The sequence below is a fragment of the Pezoporus flaviventris genome, unplaced genomic scaffold (genome assembly GCF_033815535.1).
Source record: "Pezoporus flaviventris isolate CSIRO_AGI_PZ_B2104156 unplaced genomic scaffold, CSIRO_AGI_Pfla_v1 ptg000031l, whole genome shotgun sequence".
Lineage (NCBI taxonomy): Eukaryota > Metazoa > Chordata > Aves > Psittaciformes > Psittacidae > Pezoporus > Pezoporus flaviventris.
Window position 1 is genome coordinate 60,779,158 of NW_026892579.1, and position 24,205 is coordinate 60,803,362.

Sequence of the window (24,205 nt, forward strand, 5' to 3'; positions counted from 1 at the left end):
AACAGTTATTTTGGTAGACATGTAAACAGGGGAATTTTCTTTCTTGAGAAATCTTGGCTATACCCAGCAAAAACACTAGGAGACTGAAACTCAAAGTAATTGTATTGCTCTTTGTGAGGTTCTGATTAGGGTGGCAGAAGCTAAAAGATTTTGATTTTAATCATTTCCTTTCCATGCTGGCTTGAATACCATAGTGAACTCTATCAAGAGCAGTTTGTTGTGTTCTATATAAATGCTGCATTAGTTACATTTATTTGCATTTCCAGGTAATTTTGAAACCACAGTTGCTGAATGATGTTTAAAACACCATTATCTCAGTTCTTCTGCCTGAAGGCTGGGCATACATCACTGTTATCCTGTTTTATGCCTTTTTGTTACTTCTTATTAACGTTGACTGCTTTGTCTTCTTTTCCTCTTCTCACTTATTTTGTGTTCTACCCCAGTACCTTGCCCTTAAGGAGCATTTTTTTTTTTCTTTCATTCTTTCATGTTTTTTTCATGTCTGTCTTTGTTTTAGCAACCTCAGTCCTCAGGTGAGAAGTGCTCTCAATTAACACCTGCTACTCACACATAGAATTATTGTGTTTATGAAATCCACTTTTTGATGGCTGTAGTGTAGAGAAGTTGTGCAAGCTCTTGGGCTCCTGAAGAGCAAACCTTAGAACTTTTAAAAAGTACTTATATCAGTAATAATGCTAGTAGTCCATTAACCATGACATGTGCATCATGTGAAAAACCAGTACTTACGACACTTCCCTATTTAATGCCATTAGCAGTCAACAGAATCTTTTGGGGTTTGCTACTTTTCCATAGTAAGACTACTAGAACATTAGGAACCTGATACATAATGTAGTCCTACATCCCTGGTGAATGGCTGCTTTTTTTAACTTTTAAATTTAGAAATATGTAAGTCATATAAAATTATCTGATGAACTCAAAATACATCTTGATATTTGTAATTATTTGTATCAACCTCATAACTTTACCATTTTGGTTACCAGTATTGGAAAAATGCCTGTTATGAATTTTTTACAAAAGATGCCAGTACAGGCTTTAATCCTGCCCTTAAAAAGTACATGCGACTTTTGACAGAGGTCTAAAATGGTTGGACTTACAGGTCAAGTGAATAGAGGAGTTACAGCAATGGTGTGCATTTATACACAATAAATGATATATGCATGATACTGTATTTAAACTGTTCATTTTCAGCTTTGGCATATGTGTTTATTTGTATGTTTGGCAGGAATAACACTTGTTTCTAAGGTTTTTTCACATTTCAGTAAGTGAATCATTTTAGTAAAATTGTTGCTAGTTAGACATGTTGGTGTTGCGTTTTGGTTAGAATATCTGTTGTTGCCTGTGTCTGAAGCATGACTGCTTTTAATGGGAGACTTAAATCTGTACTTTCATATGAACAACTTTTATTTGTCATTTTATAACTTCCTCTATTTGTCGTCTGTATTAGACAACACTCATTGCATACTTCCAGTTTTTGTTTCCTTTCTACAAGCTGTCTTCTGCTTGAATTTTTAAGGAAGAGCTTTAAGAATCATTGCAAAATTAAAGTTGGATTGCATATCTATGGAGCTGGCAGAAAGAATTTAAGTCAGATGTTGCTGCTGAATTTCTTTTCTTTTAGAAAAGTGGATAGAATAAATAGAATAACAGCTGTCTTCCTGGGGATGTTTGCTTTCTCAACAATCGTTTGCCCTTCAACAATTATGTAAGATATGTACGTTTATCAAATGGAATTTGTATGGGAATGAAAAATGTACATACGCATTAAATAGTCTTATTAACATGTTATGCTTAATAGGATTCCCTTCAGCTGGCTTGTGAGTGTTGTGCAGAAGACAAGATACTAAGAAAGATTTGAAAGGGCTGGTGCTAATAATTCTTTATCTCAGCCAGAAATCACACAAGAAATGGTAATAGCTTCTCTTTCTCTAGAAGCCCGTTTGTATGTGGTTTTGTTTTTTTCCACTAGATGTCACTGCACATACAAAAATCGTGTTCTTCTGCATGCTTAATTCAGATTTAATTCAGATATTTTAAGGCAAAATGATTTGCAGTATCTTGACTTTCATTGCTGAGCGGATCTACTGAAGTAAGTTTATGAGAATGCCAAAACATTGGTTTAGGAGCAGGTCCCGAAGAACCCGAGCAACTGTTCTGACAGGAATGCTTCTGAGCAGCAATTCACAGGTGGACTGCAGTGTAAAGTCATTATGTACATGCAAAATTAGTGCAATTATTTGGCAGTACGTTTCTCAGTGCTCTTTTCAGATGCCTGTATATCTGTAATGTTTGTCAAATTATTTTAGCTATAGCCCTTAAAACATATTTATTTTCTTAACTTTGTAGCTCTGATGTTTATGGCTATAGAAGAAGAGTTTCTGGGAGAGGGAGTACCTTCTGTTTGACGAGGTAACAGTTGAGAAAGCAAACAGGCTTTTGGACATACAGATCTTTCACCAGCCCACTTCTGCTATTTGCCTTCTCTTTTAATGGATCTTGCAGTTGAAAAGCCAGTGGCAATGATATGCAGCTGCTATTTATAACTGTTTAACATTTTTCTCTTCATTAATCACTTCTGTAGATTTATAATTGAATTTCAGTACATTAAAATTTAATGAGTTTATTGGGTTTTTTTCCATCTTTTTTTGAAGAAGTTGTCTGTCAACAAGGGAATGTTTACTGTTCTCAATCTTTGTACCGTTTTTAATCCTGCCTCCTCAGCGATGGCAAGTAATATCTAGTTTAGCTCTCAGTTTTATTAGGGTTTGTTTTCTTGCACCTGGCTTTGTGCATTATTTTATTTATGTACTTCCCAAGTGTAGCAGTTCGTGGCAGTGGATGTGGTCTGTTAAATCATCTATTCCGGTCACAAGATTTAAAGTTGGGATAAGTTGTCGTTACTAAATACCACATAGCTTCCCTCTTCCAAAACCTTTACAGATGGACATTTTCTTCTTTTGGGGGTTGATTCAGAATCAGGGCCATGAAACCATAATATTGTATCTCCCTCTCCACTTTGTTTTTTTTTGTCATTAAGGTAAAAAATGGATATATTTGTAGCCCAGGATCTGTGTGCTATTGGCCAACATGCAGATTTGGGCTTTGGAATTTGAGTTTGGTCAGAGGTTGCCCAAATATGGTTTGTTTTACCTTAAATAGACATTGTTTTTTCATACCGTATTGCTGGACACTGTTACTAGATGATGATTATTACTATACCTCATCATCCCTCTTGCTTCAGTTTGGTAAGTATGCCTAGGTGAATGCAAACTGCGAAGAAAGTAAGTACAGTGGAGAGAAGTGGCTGCAAAAGCAAACAAACACAGACTTTGAAAGGGTTATATGGTTATCCCAAGAAACAAATTGCTTTTTCTTCAGGAGAGCAGCTCATTGCTCTTCACTCACCAGTGATGTTTTTCAGTGATTTGTCCACTCTCGGCACTGGCTTGCTGTTGTCAGAGGAAATAAAAAAACTTAATTGGGAAGTGGTGCTACTGATCTACTGTAGCTTTTTTCCTAATAGGAAGCACTATTGAGAGGGTCCCAGCCACCTGGGGAAGCCTGAGTGCAGCAGTCAAAAGTAGATTTCAAAAGGAATGGTTGTCTGATTTCAGGTCTGCCTGCCACCTGTGTTCACCTTGTTAAGAAGCCTCCTTTCTCTCTTGCTGCCTCTTTAGCTGCTTGTGATGTCTCTGCGGTGGACTGACCACTTTTAACTTTCAGTTTCTGCTAGAAGGTTGCAATCAGAGGATGCCCGAGGCTACTGATTGTTTTTTATTTCAGTTTTAAACCATTTTTCCAACTTGAAACCACCTGGACCATCAGAGAAGCACAGCTGGGGGCTGCCGCTTCTGAGCTCACCAACCACAGATTAAGGCAGGGTTGAATAGTTAGGTTGATCTGGGCTGTGCATTCCATAAGAAGCCCTCTGGTTTCTAGGAATAACCATACTCCCCAAGTGTTTCACTGCCATCCTCCTTACAACTGGGACCCTGCATTTGTAGATTATCCAGGCCATGCTTAGCTTTAATCCATCCCTAAGGCTCGTAGGTGGTTTTCAAATAAGAGGGAGTCAGACAGAGTGAGTTGCTTTTGAAATCTTTTCTACAGCTCAGATGCCACTTGTTCAACAATTCCTCCTGGGCATTTGGTCTGCTTTTCTATTAATTTTCTTGTGGCATAAAAGGGAACTAAATTGAAAGCAGTGGAAGCTCCCGTTTTAGTCTGCAGAAAACAGAAGAAATATACCCCGAAAGCTGTTTCTTCTAAAGGATCAGCTGAGATGCGAGAACGAGAAAGGACAGAATGTAAATTTATCATTGGACTTTTATGGGAGAGTAAAGAAGCATTCCAACATTTTAAACAAAACCCAAAAATTTATCTTGAGTCTCACAAAGGAACTGTTTCTAATGGCAATGTGTATTGGATATGAAATACTAGAACAGCTCTATTCTGCTGGTGGTTATACCAGCATATTTAGGAGTTTATTACCACATATTTCTGATGGCCCTTGAATACATCTTAATGTTGTGCACCTGACTTAATGTTTTAATTGGCAAATGAGTATAGCTTTGATTCATAAAGCCATACTGTGGTAGAAGTGCCACTGGACTGATGTGCTTGTTCTTTTTTCTACCCAACTACAGAGATGATATTTTTAATGGAATCCACTAAGAGATGTCTGAAATGCAGATAGCAACACAAATCTGCCACTGTTGCAGTCAGGCTGAACAAAGGACAGGGCAGGTCCAGTTTCTGCCTGCTATGTGTCTCTTCAGGTTCATTCACTCTGTACTTCAGTAGCTGGGCTGTGAGGGATAAGAACATGCTGGCAACCAAGCCTGTGCATCTTCTACTGCAGAATACTTTGCTGCTGTGTTGCTAGTCCTGAAGTTTCCTTTTTCTCCTTGGTAGTTGTTCCTTACTAGTAGCATAGTCCTATTTCTTTCTTCAGTTTCTTTCAATAGCAAGGGTTACATGTTGGCCTTGAAGAAGGGACTAACAGGTTTAAAGTAATCTATTTAGTTTCATCTCTACAGAAGTAGAGGTGAATTTCTAGGTAAATAATAAACCAGAACTGTAGATGAGTGAAACACTTTTTAATTCTCCCATCTCCCAAGAAATACACAAAAAATCAGAACAGCTTTTAAAGCTAATAAATATATTAGCTATGAGACTAGTGGTTGGTTTTTTTTTTTCCCCTCTATGATTCCATGACTGATTTGTCATTCAGCTTTAGCAGCAAATGAGGTAGGAGTCCTGTAGATAATAGTCTAGTTCACTGCAGTCTTCTGATTCATTCCCAGAGTCCAGTCTATGGAATGAATTATTCACAGGTCCTGTAGAAAATATATGATCATGTAATTAAAAACTGTATTGCAATACATATGGGGGAAGAGGATGAATTAAGATAGCCTATTTCTTTCTCTTCCAGCCAGGCCCTTTCCTCCTCTTAGATACCAGCAGGAAGAATATTGAAGGCAGAGTTGCTGTCTCTTGGCTGGAAGGTATAGTACCTCCTACTACGAAGGATCACTAATGGCAAGAGAAGTCTGGTTCTCTGCCCCGAATGTCAACACTGCTATATGTAAACTTATTTTTCCTTTGAGACTAATGTATGCTCAGTATGGTCACATGCAGGAAGCTGTGAATAAGTGAAGCCTGCCCCACTTGAGACAGAGCAAAATGCTCTGTGCCCCTTTGTTTTGTTTTTGATAGAATAGTCTTCCCTTAAGCCCAAGCTAGCAGCAGAAACCAGCCTGCAGCAGGTGCTCCAGCATTGAAAATGGCAGTTTTGCTGGTTTTTTTTAATAAGCCACTGGAAAGCAGGATTTTACAAGCTAGTGACCAGGAAGCTTGAGCAGCCAAACAGGCACCTCTACTTACAGTTAACCAAATCCTGCATACTTCTGACTGTACAAGGTCTGAAGTATCAAGGACCAGACATCTCAACTTGTTAAGTTTGTCCTGGTAATTCCAGGAATGAAGGCCGAATTACTGCAAAAATTACTTTGAATCTGCCAAGGCTTCTGATGGAACTCCTTGCAGCATGTTAAGAATAGTAGTGCTATGGGGTGGTACTACTATAATACGTTTTTTGTGTGTTAGTAGACAGCTGCATGTCAGCAGTGAGCATGTGGCAGTTGGTTCTGAGGGGGAAAGAGAAACAGTAAAAAATGGAAGAGGTAAGCTGACCTTATGAGGTTAAGGACTGCTCCTATAATTCCCTTATTCTTTAAAGGAATGGCGTCATTAATTTTCCATCATTTTAGCTTTGCTATCATAGCAGTTGCTCATTTAAGCAGTTCTGCATCTGCCTTTTTATTTGACATTCATTTCAGAGAGCTATTATTGAGCCCTGTGCGGGCTGCTGCTGGAGCACCTGAACTTTCACAGTAAGCTGTTCACAGCAAAGCTACAGTTTTCTGAACGAGGGCAGATTATATTAGGTATCAGGAAGAAATTCTTCACTGTGAGGGTGGTGAGACACTGGCTTGGGTTGCCCAGAAAAGCTGTGGCTGCCCCATCCCTGGAAGTGTTCAAGGCCAGGTTGGACAGGGCTTGGAGTAACCATGGGGCAAGGGAATTGGAGCCATTTTTTAAGGTCCCTTCCAGCCCAAACCATTCTGTGATTCTGATCTTGGTTGTTGCAGACTCGAATAGCTTTTCTTGATTGATGAGGGTGATGTGGTGTAATGCTCTAGGAAAAATCTGATCTGGAAGATTCTTCTCAGGTGTGGTTTTCTTTGTGGCTTTGGATAGTAGAAGTTTCTTCCTTTTGGAAGGCTAAAGTGTCTTAATCATGCTAAACTTTTTGTTTTGACTGTACTGAAAGTGATTCTGGCAGCCAGAAAGATGGTGTTATTTCTTTGCCCCAGTGACTAGAAGGAGAAGTAGTAATAGGAATTAGTGCCTTATCTAACATATGTATGCATGAGGGAGTCAATATCCCTTTTCATAATTGAGGATTATATAAATAATGAATTTCTTTCATATAAAAGAAGAGTGTGTTTTTAGTTTTCAAAAGGATTTTATTAAATTCCTAGGATGTTACAAAATGTAACTTTGGCATGTCCACAGATTCTGAAGCATACACCTCCTCAATGGTGGTACGTTCTCCATTTCCTTTTGTTTTCTCTTTGCCTCCCAAATAGCACCTACTGCTTTTGTGGCTGGTGATCCAAAATTCATTTTGTTATTTCAGAAACTATAGATGTGTCAAGCTGAACATAGTAAAACGTAGGACAGAAATTCGATGTTGTATATGCAGCTTTATAGAATGCAAAAAAAAGCTTGTTTAACAGAGTGGGAAGAGTAGCTTCACTGATACAATACAGAGCAAAACAGCTTTTCCTAGTTAATGTAGGCTGTCAGTTTAATGGGGATCTCAAATAATCTAATATTTCAAAGTTGTTTTCTTGGGACAGGTTGTGTTTTTTTTTTTTTTTTACCCTGGAATTGTCTTGTCAATCACAATTAGACACAATTGAAGTTTATTCAGCTGCTGCTCAGTGTTTTGTTTTGGCTGATCTCTTTATGATAGGTATTTTGTAAGGGAGCCAGCCTGCAGAGCAAGGTGGATGTTCATGTAACCAGTTTCTGTTCAAAACGTCACAAGATAAATACTCAGCTCTGCTTCTGCCTTCATCATTTAGGGAATTACTACTACTAAGTGCAAGCCAGATTTCACAATCATTTGAAGTCTTTTTGTATCTCATCTCCTACCTCTTGTTCATCTCATCCATACAGTGAATGTTTCCTCATGTTTCGCAGTGGAAGATCCTTGTTCCTCTTAGTTCTTTGAATAATACTACTCTTTGAGAAATCTTCCTATGTTTTAAACCATTGTATCAATAACTTTCCTAATGCTGGCATTTCTGATGTTTCCTGGCATGCATTTCCAATATTTCCTAATATTGGCAGGAGGACTACGTGTATGCTAGTTGTCTGGAAAACTGTTGATGAAATGTCAGCCTGTCTTCCAGGAAGCAATGCACCGGTCAGAAATAAGGAGTGGGTCTGTTCATCCCTTCAGTGTGTAGTCTGGGTAGTTTAACCCATCAGTGCGAACGCAAAAAGCTCTGTGAATATATACCTATGTTGTTTCCAAATCATTTGTCTGACATCATTGTAGGTTTTTCCAATTAGTCCACAGCAACATTGCTTTATTATGCAGAATATTTTTTTTTCTGATAAACTTCTGTATTTTTCCCTCTAAGTATGAGGATGTTAGTGAGTTAGTAAGAGAATGTTAACAGCATGGGTACTCTAACAGTGTGAGCCTTAACAATCTGATGTGACTTAATATCCTTCTCTTTCCACTCCAGTCTTCCCAGAAGGAAATAAAATCTTGTCAGCAGTGACTGACTCATCCAATAGTCTTGTTAAAGAGAGTGCAGGTTGAGTTTTATTTGTTACAGGGTAATGTGCTTGTGTTTCAGCTTATCCCTCTTTTAGGTACTGAAACATCAGTTAGTCCTTGAAGGTATTTTAGGCGCCTAATTCCCATGCGCTTTCAGTTGGATTTGTCGGTATGAATACCTTATAAACACAGGATTTAGACCAAATGCTATGGGGCATTTGATTTTTTTCTTTTCCCCAGCATAAATTCCTTTTAAAGTGAAAGGAATCTGATTGTTTTGCAGGAACTTTTTCAGTAAAAGACTTGTGATTTCAGGCAGCTTCTGACCGAGTAATAGTTGATCCATGAATATCACCATTTCTATGTCTGGAGTTTTTACCCTTAGGTAAATCTGGAAGACATAATTAAGACCAGCTAATCCACAACAGACCAGTTAAGGACTTGCTCATCTTCAAAATGTCAGCTTCTGTAGAGCTTTTTGTTAAACACTTAGATTTAATGTCTTTAAAAGCCTGATCTGCAGTATCTGGAGAAACTGTTGCTGAAGGATTTGTTCTGAATGTGTTTCATTAAATTCTTGGATTTTCTGGATAGCACATTTCTGTTAAAAGATACCTTTCTGCATGAGCACTTCTGCAAATCTTCGCTTGTCAAAGGTTGGAAGTTCATTTTTGTTTTCAACTGTTTTTCATTTCCCCTTGTGTTTTTAGCTGTGTTCACACAGCATAAGGAAACAAATCCAGAGATAGGCTACGTTTCAAAACAGAACAGTGTTTCAACTTGCTACATTTTGTAGCATTCCAAATGTGCTCAGACCTTAATTGTGTGAAGAAGCAGCCTGGTGCTATAAGGAGTGAAATTGGTTTATTACCTGCAGTTGTGAGCTTCTTACTGTCCTCCTTCATTTCCATTCCTGAACTCAGGTTACAGTATTGGGCTTTGAATTTCAACTGGGTAGTGGCATGCTCAGCGCAAAGGTTTGACAAGGTGATGGTGGGCAAAGAAGAGTACTGACATGCCTCAATAAAATACTGTATTTGAGTCTTTGGAAAAGCAATGACTGGTGTCTCCTGCTTTTTCAGTCGAATGTGGGGTTGTTTTTCTGTGAAGAATAATTCCTAGTCAGAGGAAACCATTTGAAATGCATGCCCTAGTCATCATGAGAAGCTTTGTTGCTCTAAGAACAAGATAAGCTGTCCAAAAGCTTTTTTAAAAAACTCAGGGTACCTAATTGGGGATTATGTTTCACATGAAGGAATGGCATGTCCTTATTTTACTTCTTTTTGTCATTCCCCAGTGGGATCTACCTGTCATTTGTGCTTCTGCAGCGACAGCATTTTAATGGGAACTCAGAGAAAACCAGAGTTTGGAATATCGATATGGCAGTTGCATTGCAATATTCATTTATTTACTGATTACACAGGCACACTCTGAATTTATTTAAATTTTATTTTATTTTTAAATAAATCTTAGGCAGAGTGACTGTCACATAACCAAGAATTATCTGTGTTAAAGAAGAGGAGCATATAGTTTTCTGGTGTTTGAGTTGTTAATTGGCCCCATAGGAAAGCACGCATCCATTTGTCTTTTTTGGTTACGTATACCAACTTAATGTTTGTAAGGAAAGCTTTTTCCATTGAGAAATGAAGCAGATAATGTGGCAAATATAGAGTCACACTTTTGGGCAGCTGAAATGTAGATGTTGAAAATGCCCAGCTGAATTGCGGCAATCCCCCTGCCATTTACCTCTATTTACACAGTCTTTAATTATGTGATCAGCTCATGGTCTCTCATTATTTCTTTTTCTGATTTCAGCCTTTGGAGATACGGCTTCAAAATCCAACACAGATTTCTGAGATGGGGAGGACAGAGGCTATGGTCTGATGGATCTTGATGAGTTTCAGGGTCATATGTAGTGAGCATAGCAGAAAGAAGGAGGATTTTAAGGTTAAAGGTTCTTTTTGCCTAGGGAAATTCTATCCGTGTGTATCCCTAACTCAGGGAAATCTAAGAGGGTTTTTTTCCTGAGGAATTTTCTTTTGGCCATTTTCCTTTAAAGTTGCCCCTCTCTTGAGGCCTGAAATGATTAGGTGAATTTAAGACACTCATTAATACTCTTAATTGAAATATGCCTGAGAGAGAATTTGGTTCAGCCTGAAGAACAGGAGACTCCAGGGAGACCTTATTGTGGCCTTTCAGTTCTTCAAAGGGGCCTATAAGAAAGACAGGGAAAGACTTTTTAGCAGGGCCTGTTGCAATAGGACGAGGGTGGTGGTTTTCAACTAAAGGAGGGGAGATACAGGCTGGACATGAGGAAAAAATTCTTTGCAATGATGGTGGTGAAACACTGGCACAAGTTACCCAGAGAGGATGTGGATGCACCATCCCTGGAGACATTCAAGGCCAGGTTGGATGTGATGCTGGGCAACTTGATCAAGATAAGGATGTCCCTACTCATTGCAGGAGGGTTGGACTAGATGACCTTTTAGGTGCTTTCCAATCCAAACTATTCTGTGATTCTGTGATCCTATATTGGCAGTTAAGTTTAAATCTCTGTCCAAGTACAGGCTGCATTAAATAGGAAATCTTAGTTTTCTTTATTTTTAAAATGACATATTTAAATATTTAATACCATAAATTGCTTTTGGTAGGGCAATATCAGAATTTGTCCTGAACTGAACAAGTAGTATTCGGCAGTTATCAACTTTTATTTACTAGTGATCTTTTTGGTCTTAATTTACTTGTCAACTGACTTTCATTAAGAAAGGACATCGTACATGTTAAATTCAAGCTGTCTTCAATGTCATATAGCCCTGGTTGGCAACGTTTTTAAATTATAATTTTAACGTGCTTCTGACAGCTTATGTTAATGAAGCATTTCAATGAATGTTTCCAACACCTAGTCTGCTTTTTATTGAAGTAGTTAAAATTAGACCCATTACGAGGTCTTATTTACTTCATGAAAATATGAAACTATTAGTGTTTTGGCTGCCTCAAAGGCTTAGGATTGAAAGAGTGGATTTGCCCTCCATCTCTTTTGATTGGTGATATTTACTTGCCAGTCATTGCAAGTCACTGAAAAGTCCTACATTGTGCTTGCATGTCAGTGCATCAGTCTTTTATTTTGATTTCATTTACATAGTGGGATGAATTTCCTCCACTGAATCTATAATTTTGAGGTAGTAGAGTTGCTGAGGATTGAGGTGAGGGGCAAGGCTTCCGTGATATGCAGCATCTCTGCACTAATATTCTCAAATCTCAGTCTGGTTATATAGATAATGTAAAGCTTTGCCGCTGAAGAAGAGAAACTTGCCTCATTTTCTAAAATATTGTGAACATGACAAATGTCATACCTCCTTTGGTGAACGTGACTTTCTTTTTTACTGTTTTGTATTAGCTGGCAAAAAGTAGTCCCCTGGAGGCCTTCCTGAGAGTGCAAAAAAGATGACAGCTCTCCAAGCTAGGGTTCAGTCAGCAAAATGCAGAGGTCAGTGATTGCTTCTTGAGGTTTGAGTAGACTGCTTTGCATTTTCTCCCTATAGGCACAGCAGGTTCATATCTTTAAAGGAAGTGTTATTTGCTGTTAGTAGTTGGCAAAGCTGTGCTAGTTTACTCTCACTGGCTAAATGGGCCCTAAATTTTTAAAATAGCCAAGTCTGGCAAAACTGCAGTCTGCCAAGGATGCCGTAATATAATAACATACTGCAGTCTAGATTATGGTGCAGGAGATCCCTCCCTTCTGAGTCTTTTCCCATTCAGTTGTAGTTGAACGTATCAAAAACGTGATGGGAACTTTAACCTTCAGTCAATATTTGGAATGACTGTCTTGGCTGTGAAATACGATTCAAGTATTCTTTTTTATTACTGTTATTATTTTAGTTAGATACGATATTTTTTCTGGCCTTGGTGTGAGGGACTGGTGCCAGCTTATAGATTTCTCAGTATAAGTTGGTCTTATTTAATTTTAAAAGGACACTTGCCTTTGAAACAGATAGTACCTCTTTCTTGTGACTGTATTTTGGGGCTCATACTCTTGTCATCTTGCCATTTCCACTTACTTTATGTGTGTTTATCCTCTTTGACCTGCTCTTTTTTTTTAATGGGTGGTTTGATTCTTGTTTGGCATCTATACATGTGATGCAATTATTATTTCTAATGAAAATTGAGGTCCTTCGATTACAATTACAGTTCAAGCATCTGGTGTCCCCTTATACTGTTCTTTAAAGCAGTTAAATTGCTATCATAGAATCATAGAATAGTTAGGGTTGGAAAGGACCTTAAGATCATCTAGTTCCATTCTGTTAATTTTTATTTCATTGTTAAAATTGTGAAATAAACTGTAGTGTCATTAAGTGCAGTTAAAGGGCATGGGCACTTCCTGTGTCCCTTCTGCTGGCTTTCAATCTTTGTACTGTAAGTGCTGCAATTTAGAGAATTCGAGGCAGTTGACAGTATACTATGTGCATGTTTACAGTTTTATTTATGTTCATACATATGTATACATATCTTCATACATACTCATGCTTTGTATTGTGTGCAGTTCTGGTGTCAACATAAAAAGGACATGGAACTGTTGGAGCAAATCCAGAGGAGGCCATGAGGATGATCAGGGGACTGGAGCACCTCCTGTATGAAGATAGGCTGAGGAAGTTGGGGCTGTTCAGTCTGGAGAAGGCTGTGTGGAGACCTCATAGCAGCCTTCCAGTATCTGCAGGGGCCTATAGGGGTGCTGGGGAGGGACTCTTCATTAGGGACTGTAGTGATAAGACAAGGGGTAATGGGTTAAAAGTTAAACAGGGGAAGTTTAGATTGGATATAAGGAAGAAGTTCTTTACTGTGAGGGTGGTGAGGTACTGTAATGGGTTGCCCAGGGAAGTTGTGAATGCTCCATCTGTGCCAGTGTTCAAGGCCAGGTTGGACAGAGCCTTGGGTGACATGGTTTAGTGTGAGGTGTCCCTGCCCATGGCAAGGGGGTTGGAACTGGGTGATCTTAAGGTCCCTTCCAACCATAACTATTCGATGATTCTGTGATATACATATCTTTTTCACTGTTAATATAGAATTTGAGTTTGGTTTTGGATAGAGTTTATTTCACTGTAATTTGAATTGAGGGAAGATGCGTGTAGTTGCTAAGGAAAGGTTAGTTTCCTCAACTGAGTTTACCAGCTTTACAAAAGAAGAGTATCAACAACCGTAGTCACTTCGTGAGGTGCAGCCAGTTGCAAATGCCATTTCTGCCGGCTTAAAGCACCAATTACATTATGCTTTGAGTGCACAAAATCAAACTGATAGTTTTTAAAGGGCACTTTATTCTGTCTTTTTGTAGCATCTTCAAATGTTTGCCTTGAGATCAAAGGGAATATATTTTTTGCAGTTTCTGACCTTTTAATAGTCCTTTAATTTGCATTAAAAGCTTCACGTAAGTGACAACTCACGTTTGCTGTCACTGACCTAGTAAAATCTAGCAGGTTATTTCTAGGGGAAAAAAAAAAAGGTGATTATACCTTCGTTAATTACCACAAAAGCCATTATAAACTCCATTCTCAAAACGTAATGAAAGACAAATAGTCTGCTGCAACACTGCCTAGCAGAACTAAACATTTAAAGCTAAATGCAAATGTTAAATTCAGAACTGCTGCTGTGACTTTTGTTTGTTACGCTGAAGTAAATTGTGGAGGGACTCAAAACCTTGACTGATAATGCCTTATGAATGGCTTAGATTTGCTGGACTAGTGAGGAGACTTTAATTTTAAGGAGTGCTTTTCTTGTGAAGGCTTCTTTAAAATGGTATATTTATTTCTGCCATATGGCTTTAAAAAAAATTGAGCAATCATAACTACCTTCTTTCCTGCAAATCTGTTGGTTTTTAAATAGTAATTAACTATTTAATTAGTATTTATAATGTCTGTGGTTATTTCTAGAGGTAGCTGGTCCTGGTTTGTCTGCGCAGTATGTGCTGGATCTGGTTCTGTCCATCAGTGATCCCTGCTAGAAACAGGGACTGGTTCTCATCTCTACGGATGCTAGTGAAGCATTTGACTCTTTAGACACATAGGAAACTGTTTCCTTATTTAGAGGATGTGATGGAAGCAGTGGTACTGGGAGGGGAGGGATGTTAGTAGTGGTGGGGTTTTTTGGAAGATGGTGTTTGAGCTCATCTTTGGGCTTGATCATGTTGGATGGTATCTTTCAGTGTGGTAAGTGTTGAAGTTTGCTGATACTAAGGCGGGGAGCTATAATTTGTCTAGCAGAGCATCTGACAGAGGACAGGATCACTCTGAGGTTTAGAATAATAGAAGGAAGGATCAGGTAGATGCTTCATGCTGTAAGTGGAAAATTCAGGTGCCATTGTACATGGTGCTGGCAAAATTGCATATGCACTGGAAACATGGTATGTAGCTCATTGAGGTCAAGGAAGGTGACCTTGAGAGAGGATGCATTAAATGCCAGGGAATGACAAGCCTGGTCATATGAAAGGAAGTGCTTGGAGTTTGGTCTGGTGAAACCGTAGTAAGAGGGTCTGACTGGTGTCAGTAACTGCATCAATGAGTAAATGCTGGAGAAGGACAATAATTGTTTCAGCGGAGTGTCAATGGTGATGCAAAATACATGAGTCTGAACTGACTGTTAGTAAGTTCAGACCAAATATTTGAAAAACCCCCACATTATGTAAGGGATGAGAACCTGAGTGTAATCTATAAAGTGACTTACGGTATTCGGGAGCTGCACTTGATAGCATAAGAGGTCACTTTCAGGTCTTTCCCCTCAGGTAAGAGAAACATTGCTAGTGTTTAAGCAGAGGTAAAATTCCTGGAATTTTGCTTAAATTGCAGAACTAATCAAATAAGCTTTCTGGTGTTGTGTAGAGCTTACTGGTAACTTTACTGTACTTTTAGTATGCTCTCCTCTTACTATTGTGAGTACAACTTCAATAGTCGGCTCTGTTGTCTTTATAAATATAATAATTAACATGCAATGCAGTTGAAAATTCGGAGGAGAGTCCATCTGTTTATGTAGCACTTTTCTTTCAGAAGAATTATACCTAGAATTATTCAGATAATTTCTGTAAATAGAAACATAAGTCTGTCTGCAGTGTATTCCTCTTTAATCCTGCTATTTTTGATCCATTAAAAACCTCTCCAAACGTTAGGGCTGTACCACCCAAAAAGCAGGAATAAGCTTTGAATGGAAAAATAATAGAATTATTTGTTTGGAGAAGGGAATAGAAGTAACGTGGAGATGGACCTGGGCCATGGTCTACAGCTGTTTCGTGTAAGGGTGGTCATCTTGTTGCATAGTCATTCACAAGACTGGTTTTTATCAGAGTTTGTACAACTTTTGACTTGGTAACAGGTTGCTGCTTTGCATTCATTTGCCCAAACATTAAAGAACACACTGTAGAAATGCTTCAGGGGTTTTGCAGCAGACTTGAGACCTCGGCAATTACACGAGTCATGCAGAATTGTGTGCGAGTTGAAGTCCAGGACTGCAGTTAGAGAGTAATTTACATGAAGGACAGTTACTGTTTACCAGTGCCATATGGAATTTAATACTTTTGCAAACAGCATTTTCAAAGCTTCCATAAGAAGGGAATTGCATGCTAGATCATCTGCCTCATCTAAGTAGGAAAAATATTCCCCTGTTTAAAAACAAAAAGAGCAGGAAGTGATGAGAACCAGTATTTTTTCATTTGTACTGAAAGCTTTCATATTTCACAGGGGTGTTTGATTAATGTAGATAAACGCATAAATGTACCACTGTATGGAGGTTGATACAGGAAGAATAAAAGCATCACATATCCCAATGTCATATTTTGAAAAATCTTGCAACTCTAAAGATATATTAGACTTGTGTGGATTGCACAGATGGTGCACACAATAATAAGATAATGCTTTGTTGATCTGAGTTCCCGATTACTGGATAATTTAGTTAGGGTGTCAAAGGAATTCATTGTATCAAAAAAGCAGTAAATGTGAATAAGAAATGTTTTCTTACGTTGATTTTTGTGCAAAGTATCTAAAGAACTCATTGCTTTAAGAAATTTTGAAGTATTAGGATCAAAAGAGAATGAGAATTTGAATTGATAATACTGATTTCTAAGGTATATTTACCGCTAATATTCATTAACACAGTAGGAAATGTGGGTTTAAATGAAACTTCTAACACTCTTGTCCTTTGTGACCTTGTTAAAGAAAAATCATACTGGCCCTTTAGGCAAAGTATGGTTTATACAAAAGTGCTCGATTTTGAAATATATAAACAGAGCAAGTGGGTAGGAATCCTTCCCCAGAAACCTTACCATGCTTTCTGTGTCTGTGGTTCTTAGATGCCCTGTGCCTTTGTCTACAAATACCTCCTTTCCTTTTCTCACTGTTTCTCTAGTTCATTTCTTGTATCTGCGTATTATTGATGTCTGCAGTGTCCTTCAGTTTAATGAGGGGTTGCTTTTTGGTTTTGAAATCCTGCTGCATCATTTTCTCCTCCCTTTCAAGTATGCAAGCAAGCACTGTGTATTTAGGAATTCTCCCTTTCAGGTTTTGTATGCATTCATCATGGGCCTGCCATGCAGTTATGACTTTTTCTCTTTTTTGAAAGGGTTAACTCTGGAAGCTCAGGCAATGTAGCCCTCTTAGAGCACACGTGCATGAACTAGGTTTACCTGGTATAGGTGTATCTTTTTGGTTGTAATTCAGTAGCAGTATGGAATACTTTTTTTTCTGCAGGTATAAAATACTTGTTTCCAGTGATTTAGCGGGAATATAAAGTGTACTGAATACATAACTGGAGGAGAGCCGATTAAGAATGAGTAACTTCCCTTGTGTACAGTTTACATCTACTTATTTTATAGAGAGCTTAATGTTAATGCCAGGCTACTGGGTATCTTCAGACATTTTTGTGAACTCAGAATGTCATAGTTTATTTCCAATGAAATCAAATACACCCAAATTATCTGTTAGCATAAGAATCTGGTCTAGTATAGTCTGTTTGCATAATTTAACTGTAGACATCTGAACATTGTGCTAGCTAAGTAAATAGTCATGTTTTACTGAAAGACTCTGCACAGTGTATTCTCAGGACTGTGCACCAGCAGCTAACTGTTCAGTATTTAAGTAAAACAATTGAGGTTTTGCATTGGAAAGTGTTAAGAGAAATGAAACTGCTACAAGAGGTTCTGTGACTGAAATGTCAGTGTACTAATTACGTGTACTCTTTAATACTTGCTGAAGCAGTAACAGGATAAGTGTCACTCTGTTTGTAGATTGATTAAGGAATATTAGCAATGTCTTTTGGTCGTGTTTTCTTTTTAATTCAATACTTGGTTTGCTAGAAAAGTAAACTCACGTGGTTCCATTTTTGTGCGTGCATTTAAAGAAATACTGTTAAAGAAAACCCATGTATCTTAGAGGTGTTCTTTATCAAGGGCAGTTATATATGATGATTAACTCTACAGCCTAAATAAGTACTTTAAACAAAGATTTTGTTCTTAAACTACCAGAACATATCTTAGCTGTGAGATACTGCCAAATCAGTTAATATAGCAAATTATTATCAGTGCAAAAGGGATGAGATTTTACAATAGTTTTTATATCTGTCATAGAAGTGCTAATGCGTTTACTGTATCAGCATATTTCTGGCTGCTGAATCCGAGCTAAATTCAAAGAGACCATCATTTAGATGCACGATATAATCCCCTTATTTTAACTTTAACTCAAGGAAGTGTTTTCTTGTGTACTGACTCAATTATTTTCTGAGTCAGTGAAAATGAGTCTTCAAAGGAGTCCATTTGATGTAGCAACTCCTTAAGAAGAAACCCTTTTTGTCCTGCTCATGCAGTAGCCATTTATATTAACTGGAGTGCTCCCATGTGGAAAATACTTGGCTGGCTTTATTTTCCACAGGTTATGAATGTATCTTAAATACTGAGGGAGTCAGTGTACGCTTTTCTGTTCAAGGGTAATTCAAGCAAAGATGCGTGTGGTACATTCAACTTGCTTCAACTGTACCTTGAGGATTTCATAAATTTCCTGAATTAATATTTTTTTAATAGGGACAGTGACCTTTCCTGCTCTTGTCATTTGACTTTTGGACTCACTGCTCCTTAAAATTGTGTTGCACAAGTGAAAGTGACTCAAAGGATGGAATAAACCTAATCATTTCGCTGCCTTATAACAGCTAATAAACCTTCAATTTATTTCAAAAGAGGTCCGTCCTTCTTTGGAAACATCCTTCCTATGCTCTCGAGGAAGAAAGAGGAGCAATTTCCCTACTTATTTCTGTTCTTTTTCTTCTTCCACTGTGGGATAACAGAGTAATAAAGATTTATGAGGTTTGTGTGATACCAGTTTTGGGCAAAAGGGCACATTTTGGCATTTAGAGGCATCCTTGCAGAAGCTTTTGATTAAGATTCAAAATTTTTAGTGAATTGTATCTGAAGATAAAAGCTAAATTACAGCGAGGATTAAAGACAAAAATATTACACTTAATTGCAGCTACTGTCCACTGCATTTATAATGCTTTCATCAACAGCATGCATTCTGTGTGTGAATAGTAGTCATTTACAAATACAAGTTTAGAAACTCCATTAATTTGTGTCCTTTAATTTTACATCTGCAACATGTCTATTTTTAATCACAGTTATACTTGATTTATTTCTGAATATAGCAAAAAAGGTCTTAATGTTAAAAAGCCGTAAAGTGAAAAAAGTTTCTTTCTCTAGTCTCAGTAATTTGCGAGAGCTTTTTCTTACCCCATGATAATTTCTTTGCCTCCTGGGGTGCCTGTTTTTCCCTCAGCCAGGGATGCTGGCAAATGCTTTGTTATGCTGGGGAAAAAAATGTACAGCTCTTAATAATTTATTTGTTCCATTGGGCCAGAGGTGCCAGTGGTTCTTTAAATGGCCACCAGTGTTTGAAGTCCTCAACCTCATCATATAGGAACATTATAAATTATGTATAATAGTATGTCCTATTCAATAAATATTTAAAATTATAGGTATTTTTGACTAAAATTACTTTATCACCTGAACAATGATTTAAGCTGTATTTTTTGGTTTTATGCGGTGACAGTTTTATAATATCAAGGAAAAGCTGGGTGCAGTTTGAATGTCAGAGGGCGGCAGGGCAACATGAATCACAGGTTCTTTCTTTCTTTCTGAAGGCTGGAGAACTTTTTAATTCATCCATGACCAAAGTGGGGTTTCCCATTTTTGTTTTGGAGTGTCATCGTTGTGTACATTGTGTCATCTCCCTTGCTTGGGTGTATCCCTACTTCAGACTTTTTCAGATCAGTGTTGACGGTGTCTTCTGATGGGTAGGGAATGAGATTACAGCTGTGTTCTTCCTTCATTTGCAAGTTGCTGTACTTGGGAAAATACATATAACAATCTTTCTGTTGTATTCTTTTTGCAAACAGTTTAGTGTCTGGAGAAGGCGTATTGATGACTTGGAGAAGGAATAGTCACGTGGCCGTCAAAAAACTTGTTTTCCATTTTTTCCAGGAAAAAAAGTGTGCATCTTTATAATACACAGCAGTGATACATCCTGATGTTGCCTTTCCTTCCTGGGTTGTCAGTCTTCCTTGACTCCTAAAGGCTTAGGTGTTTTATATAGAAAAACCCATTCAATTTGAAAGGTGGTGTGTGTACATGTTCACAGTCTCTGTTGCTGTTATCTTCCAGTCCTAGAAGCACATATGATTTTGTTTCAATTTGAGAAATAAACTTTATAAGTACTAAAACTAATTTTGCAGCTATAATTGATTTGTTATTGATGCCATAAACTATCTGATTCATCATACGATGTTTTATCCAGGGTTGAAGTCTCGCACCTGTAGTCCTACTAAATGATGCTTCTAAAGCAAAGAAGGCTGTACAGTGTGGTCCAAAGGAATTTTGTAGAGTTGAATTATGTGCTGCAAGTAGTTCTTACGTTTATTTGCTATTGTCAATGCTTCATTTACATTGGATGATGTTTTAATTGCTGAGGCTTACCTTATTTTCGGATGTTGGGGGTTTACTGTGGAAGGTTCAGTTTATATAAAGGACTGCCAAAGAGTTTTCAGTTTTCTATTCCTTAGCTGTACTGAATTCTGAGGAGTTTTGTATTCTCCTTACCATTATGCGAGGTGGTACGTAGGTTGCTTTTAGACAACATTGCTTTGTTATGCTCTTGATTGATCTTCCTTATCTGGTATAATTCAGCTGTTTATCTGGTTTCTTTCAAATAACTCTTTGACAGATGTCCTGAACAGCAAGCTTGGAATGCTAAATGAAATTGCAAAAGTCACATTTAAAATGAGGAGAAAAAGAATCTGTGCTCTTTTTTGGGGGGGTTGTGATATTTCAGAGAATATGTTACATTAAATGTGGTCTAGAAAAACAAGGAAGATTGCTGCTTCTTGCATATCCTAATAAATATGTTTTTTGTCCTTTACAGGAACAAACCTTGGCTCTGAGGAAAGAAGGGATAGGTGTTGTTTTAGATTCTGAACTGCCTCATCTAATTGGCATTGATGATGATCTTCTCAGTACTGGTATCATCTTGTACCACTTGAAGGTACATACATACCTGTATTTCAGTAGCCTTTATATGCCTTGTGATTTTGTTCAGTAGACAAATTGTAATACTAATTTTCTATCTAAAACTGGTGCTCTTTACATTTCTTCACTATAGTTAGAAAAGCTCATTATGTTTCTTGGCTATGTGAGGAAAGCTCTTACGAGGTTGCAACTGATTCAGTTAAAACATCTGTTAATTTACTTGTTTAGGTTTATCCTTAGGGTCAACTGGTTATCCAGAGGTGGATGTTTAATATTTGTGCACATGTATATGGTTTGTCATTCATCTTGTTATAAAGCTTGACTTGAAATCCAAATCTGGATTAATTGCCTCAAAACCACAAAGGTGGTTCTACACAGGATAGTTGAAAGTTGAATTTGCTAATAATAATATTGTATAGTAACGACTGTGAGAAGTTTCTAAAAATGCTGCCTCATTTTTTTTCATGTATGTGTAAACATGTATTTTGTTCAGGTTACTCTGAGAAAGAGGAAGAATAAATTATATCTGTCTTGGGGCAGAAGGGCGATTTAACTGGAAATAATGTGTGTTCCTCTCTTAAATAGGAGGGCCAAACACACGTTGGCAGAGAAGATGCTTTGACCGAACAGGATATTGGTATGGAATTTGGCATTTTTTAATGTTTTTTCTTCAGTTGTTTTTCCTTCTCCTAACGTCCCAATATGTGAACAAAGCTTCATGTATTTTTCTCTTTTTCAGTTGTCTTTGTGTTCTCGAGTATTTTAACGTTTAGAAAATTTGAGAGATGAATTATGTGGGATTTGCTTCAAAGAGCATGATTTCTCTAACAGCTTGTGGGCTTAAAATTTATGTATATTCATAAACTTGTTACTAATTTATTTCTTGCTTCTCTTGAAATAGCATCCTGTAAACACAGCATCCTTTTTCATGCAGCACCTGTCACAATTACTGCACAGTCATTCTCTTAACCTTTGTATAATGACAGGATTGTTGCATTGTTATATTGTTATACCTAAAGCAGTCCTTGGACTTGAGATCTGAGTTGAAGAAAATTCTGGAAGTTGGTAAAATATAGGTAGGCTGCTTCTACCGATTATCTTACTCAATTCTTATCAAAGCAACCAACTGCCAGACCTGGACTGCCCTGTCACATGTTGCTTGAAGGCAGTTTCCTTAAATAAACTGCATCCTTTTAATTCTCAGGTGACAGACTGAGAGTCAAGTAACTTAGTTTGGTAAATTTTGTTTGGTAAAAAAGTGTGGTGTATTTTTGTGGTCAAGAGATGCTTAAATTAAAATTTCTATATAGATTCCATTAAAGTAGCAAACTTGCATTCCTCTATGTTATTAAACAATACAGGTAGAGATAATCATACCTTAGTTTGAAGAAGAAATAGAAAGTAGCAGAGCTGTTTGATAAAAGGCCTGAATGTCATAGAACTTAAGAATCTTACTTTAGCCATTCTTGCTAGTCTACAATTGCAAATTATGTCCTGTCTTTTCAGATTTAAGCATGGTTGCTGTAAGGTCAAGAAGCTTTCATTATTACGCAGTGAAACTGGTCCAAAAACCCTCTCTCTACAAATACATCAATTTTATTTTTCTGTTTTTTATTAGAAGGAAAAAAACATTTGCTGGACAGTGCCAAACTTAGGAGGCAAGAACATTGCATCAAAAAACCTAAAACCAACCCTTATTTCCACTACAATAAAACAACAAACAGGATCAACTTTAAGGTGTGCAGGATGCGATGAAGGAAAGAAGAAAACATTGTCCAGATAAAGAGAAAAAATAGTCTGTAGTGTAATGTGTCCTTAATAAATTAATATCAGCATGGTAATCTTGTTGTTTGTTTGGGACTAACTAAGTTGTTTTATTTCTTTGTGTTTAGTTCTTCATGGCCTTGATTTGGAAAGTGAGCATTGCATCTTTGAAAATCTTGATGGTACTGTGAATCTAATACCACTGAATGGGGCGCAGTGTTCTGTAAATGGTATTCAGATTACAGAGGCCACACACCTAAACCAAGGTATTACCTAGTATAATGTCATTTCTGGTTTTCTTTCTGGCAGCAGCACAAAAAAATCTCAGTGTATATAAAGGGTTACTGTTTACTTAATTTTAATTCCATGTCTTCTCAACTACAGCCCAAAAGCATGAGGAGAGCCACAGAGTTTTACCTGTCAGAGAATTGCCATGCAGTGAAAAAAATTCTTTACTAATTTCAGCCACTTCATAATCTTGAGCATGATTTAATAGTTACCCTTTGATTTCGTTCAACGTTTATATGTAAGGTGAGCTCCATGCCAGGTTGCTCAGGTTGCTGTAATATTAAGTAAAAGAATATTGGTCTCTATAGGACTAAAATAATGTTAGAGACGCCCATGCCCGCTCCTTTGAGCTTCAGACCTGTCGTACTTAGCACTCTGTTGCCAAATCCTTTTGTACAGCAGGAGATTGAGCTGGAGTATCTGTTCACTGCAGCTGTAGGGAAATGACAGAAAGGGGAAGGCTAACTGTTATGGAGGAAGTTTAGAGAATTAGAATTTTAATATAAAAGCTTTAAAGTCTGGAAATGAAAAAGAGCTGGGAACAAAGGTGTATTGTGTTGGCCTGGAAGGGACTGGCTGACAAGTAATCTGGTAAGTGCTGCAGCAGAGAGCCAGGGTATTTTATCTTACAGGAGCACCCAGAATATCTTCCCATTTAGCAATGAGCTGAAGACCTGTTCAGGAGTGAGGCTGTGAAAACAATCTCACTTTATGTTCCCTAGAAGAAGCTTTCAGGGTAAGCTTATTCTACTGAAGGAAGACTGCTGTGTTGAGAAAGAGAAGTCTTGCATCTTTTCTGAACTCAAAGAAGTGCTTCAAAACTCCGCTTTCAGAAGGGAAGGAGTTTTGTTGTAGAGAGGAGACATTGATTTTGTAAAGTATCTTATTTCTTCATGCAGAGCAGAAAGCATATGCACTCATTTTTGTTGCAGATACTGGGCGGCGAGGGGGGAAAGCAAGCTCCGTTCCCTTTGTCTTATGTTTGAGTAAATCCCACTGATAAGTTATTAGCAATAGGAACATTGACATTGATAGCAAATAACACTGTAAACAATAGAAACTGAGTTGCAGTGACTCATCTTTACTTTTCATTGCATTTCAAAGGCAGTAGAAGCTCAGCGTGCCTCAGAAGAAAGTAGGAGTTTGGATTCAGTTTCCCTCTTCCAGACATATGTAACAACTTGATTTTTGTACTGTGAAGAGCAGAAACATGATTTTTTCTTTTTCTCATGAAT

At 37.6% G+C, this 24,205-nt stretch overlaps 1 protein-coding gene across 10 annotated transcripts in view; it reads left to right on the forward strand.

Moving 5' to 3' along the window:
• The window catches only part of KIF16B (kinesin family member 16B), a 139,885-nt gene that overhangs the window by 44,522 nt on the left and 71,158 nt on the right, over nt 1-24,205 (forward strand). For all 10 annotated transcript variants that reach the window (XR_009744715.1, XM_061461514.1, XM_061461516.1 and 7 more), the window contains exons 13-15: nt 20,815-20,934; nt 21,504-21,555; nt 22,811-22,948. Coding sequence is in view for 9 of the 10 variants with exons in the window: in XM_061461514.1 (XP_061317498.1) it covers nt 20,815-20,934; nt 21,504-21,555; nt 22,811-22,948 (310 nt within the window). In the remaining variant the exon portion in view is untranslated. The remainder of the gene's footprint in view (nt 1-20,814; nt 20,935-21,503; nt 21,556-22,810; nt 22,949-24,205) is intronic.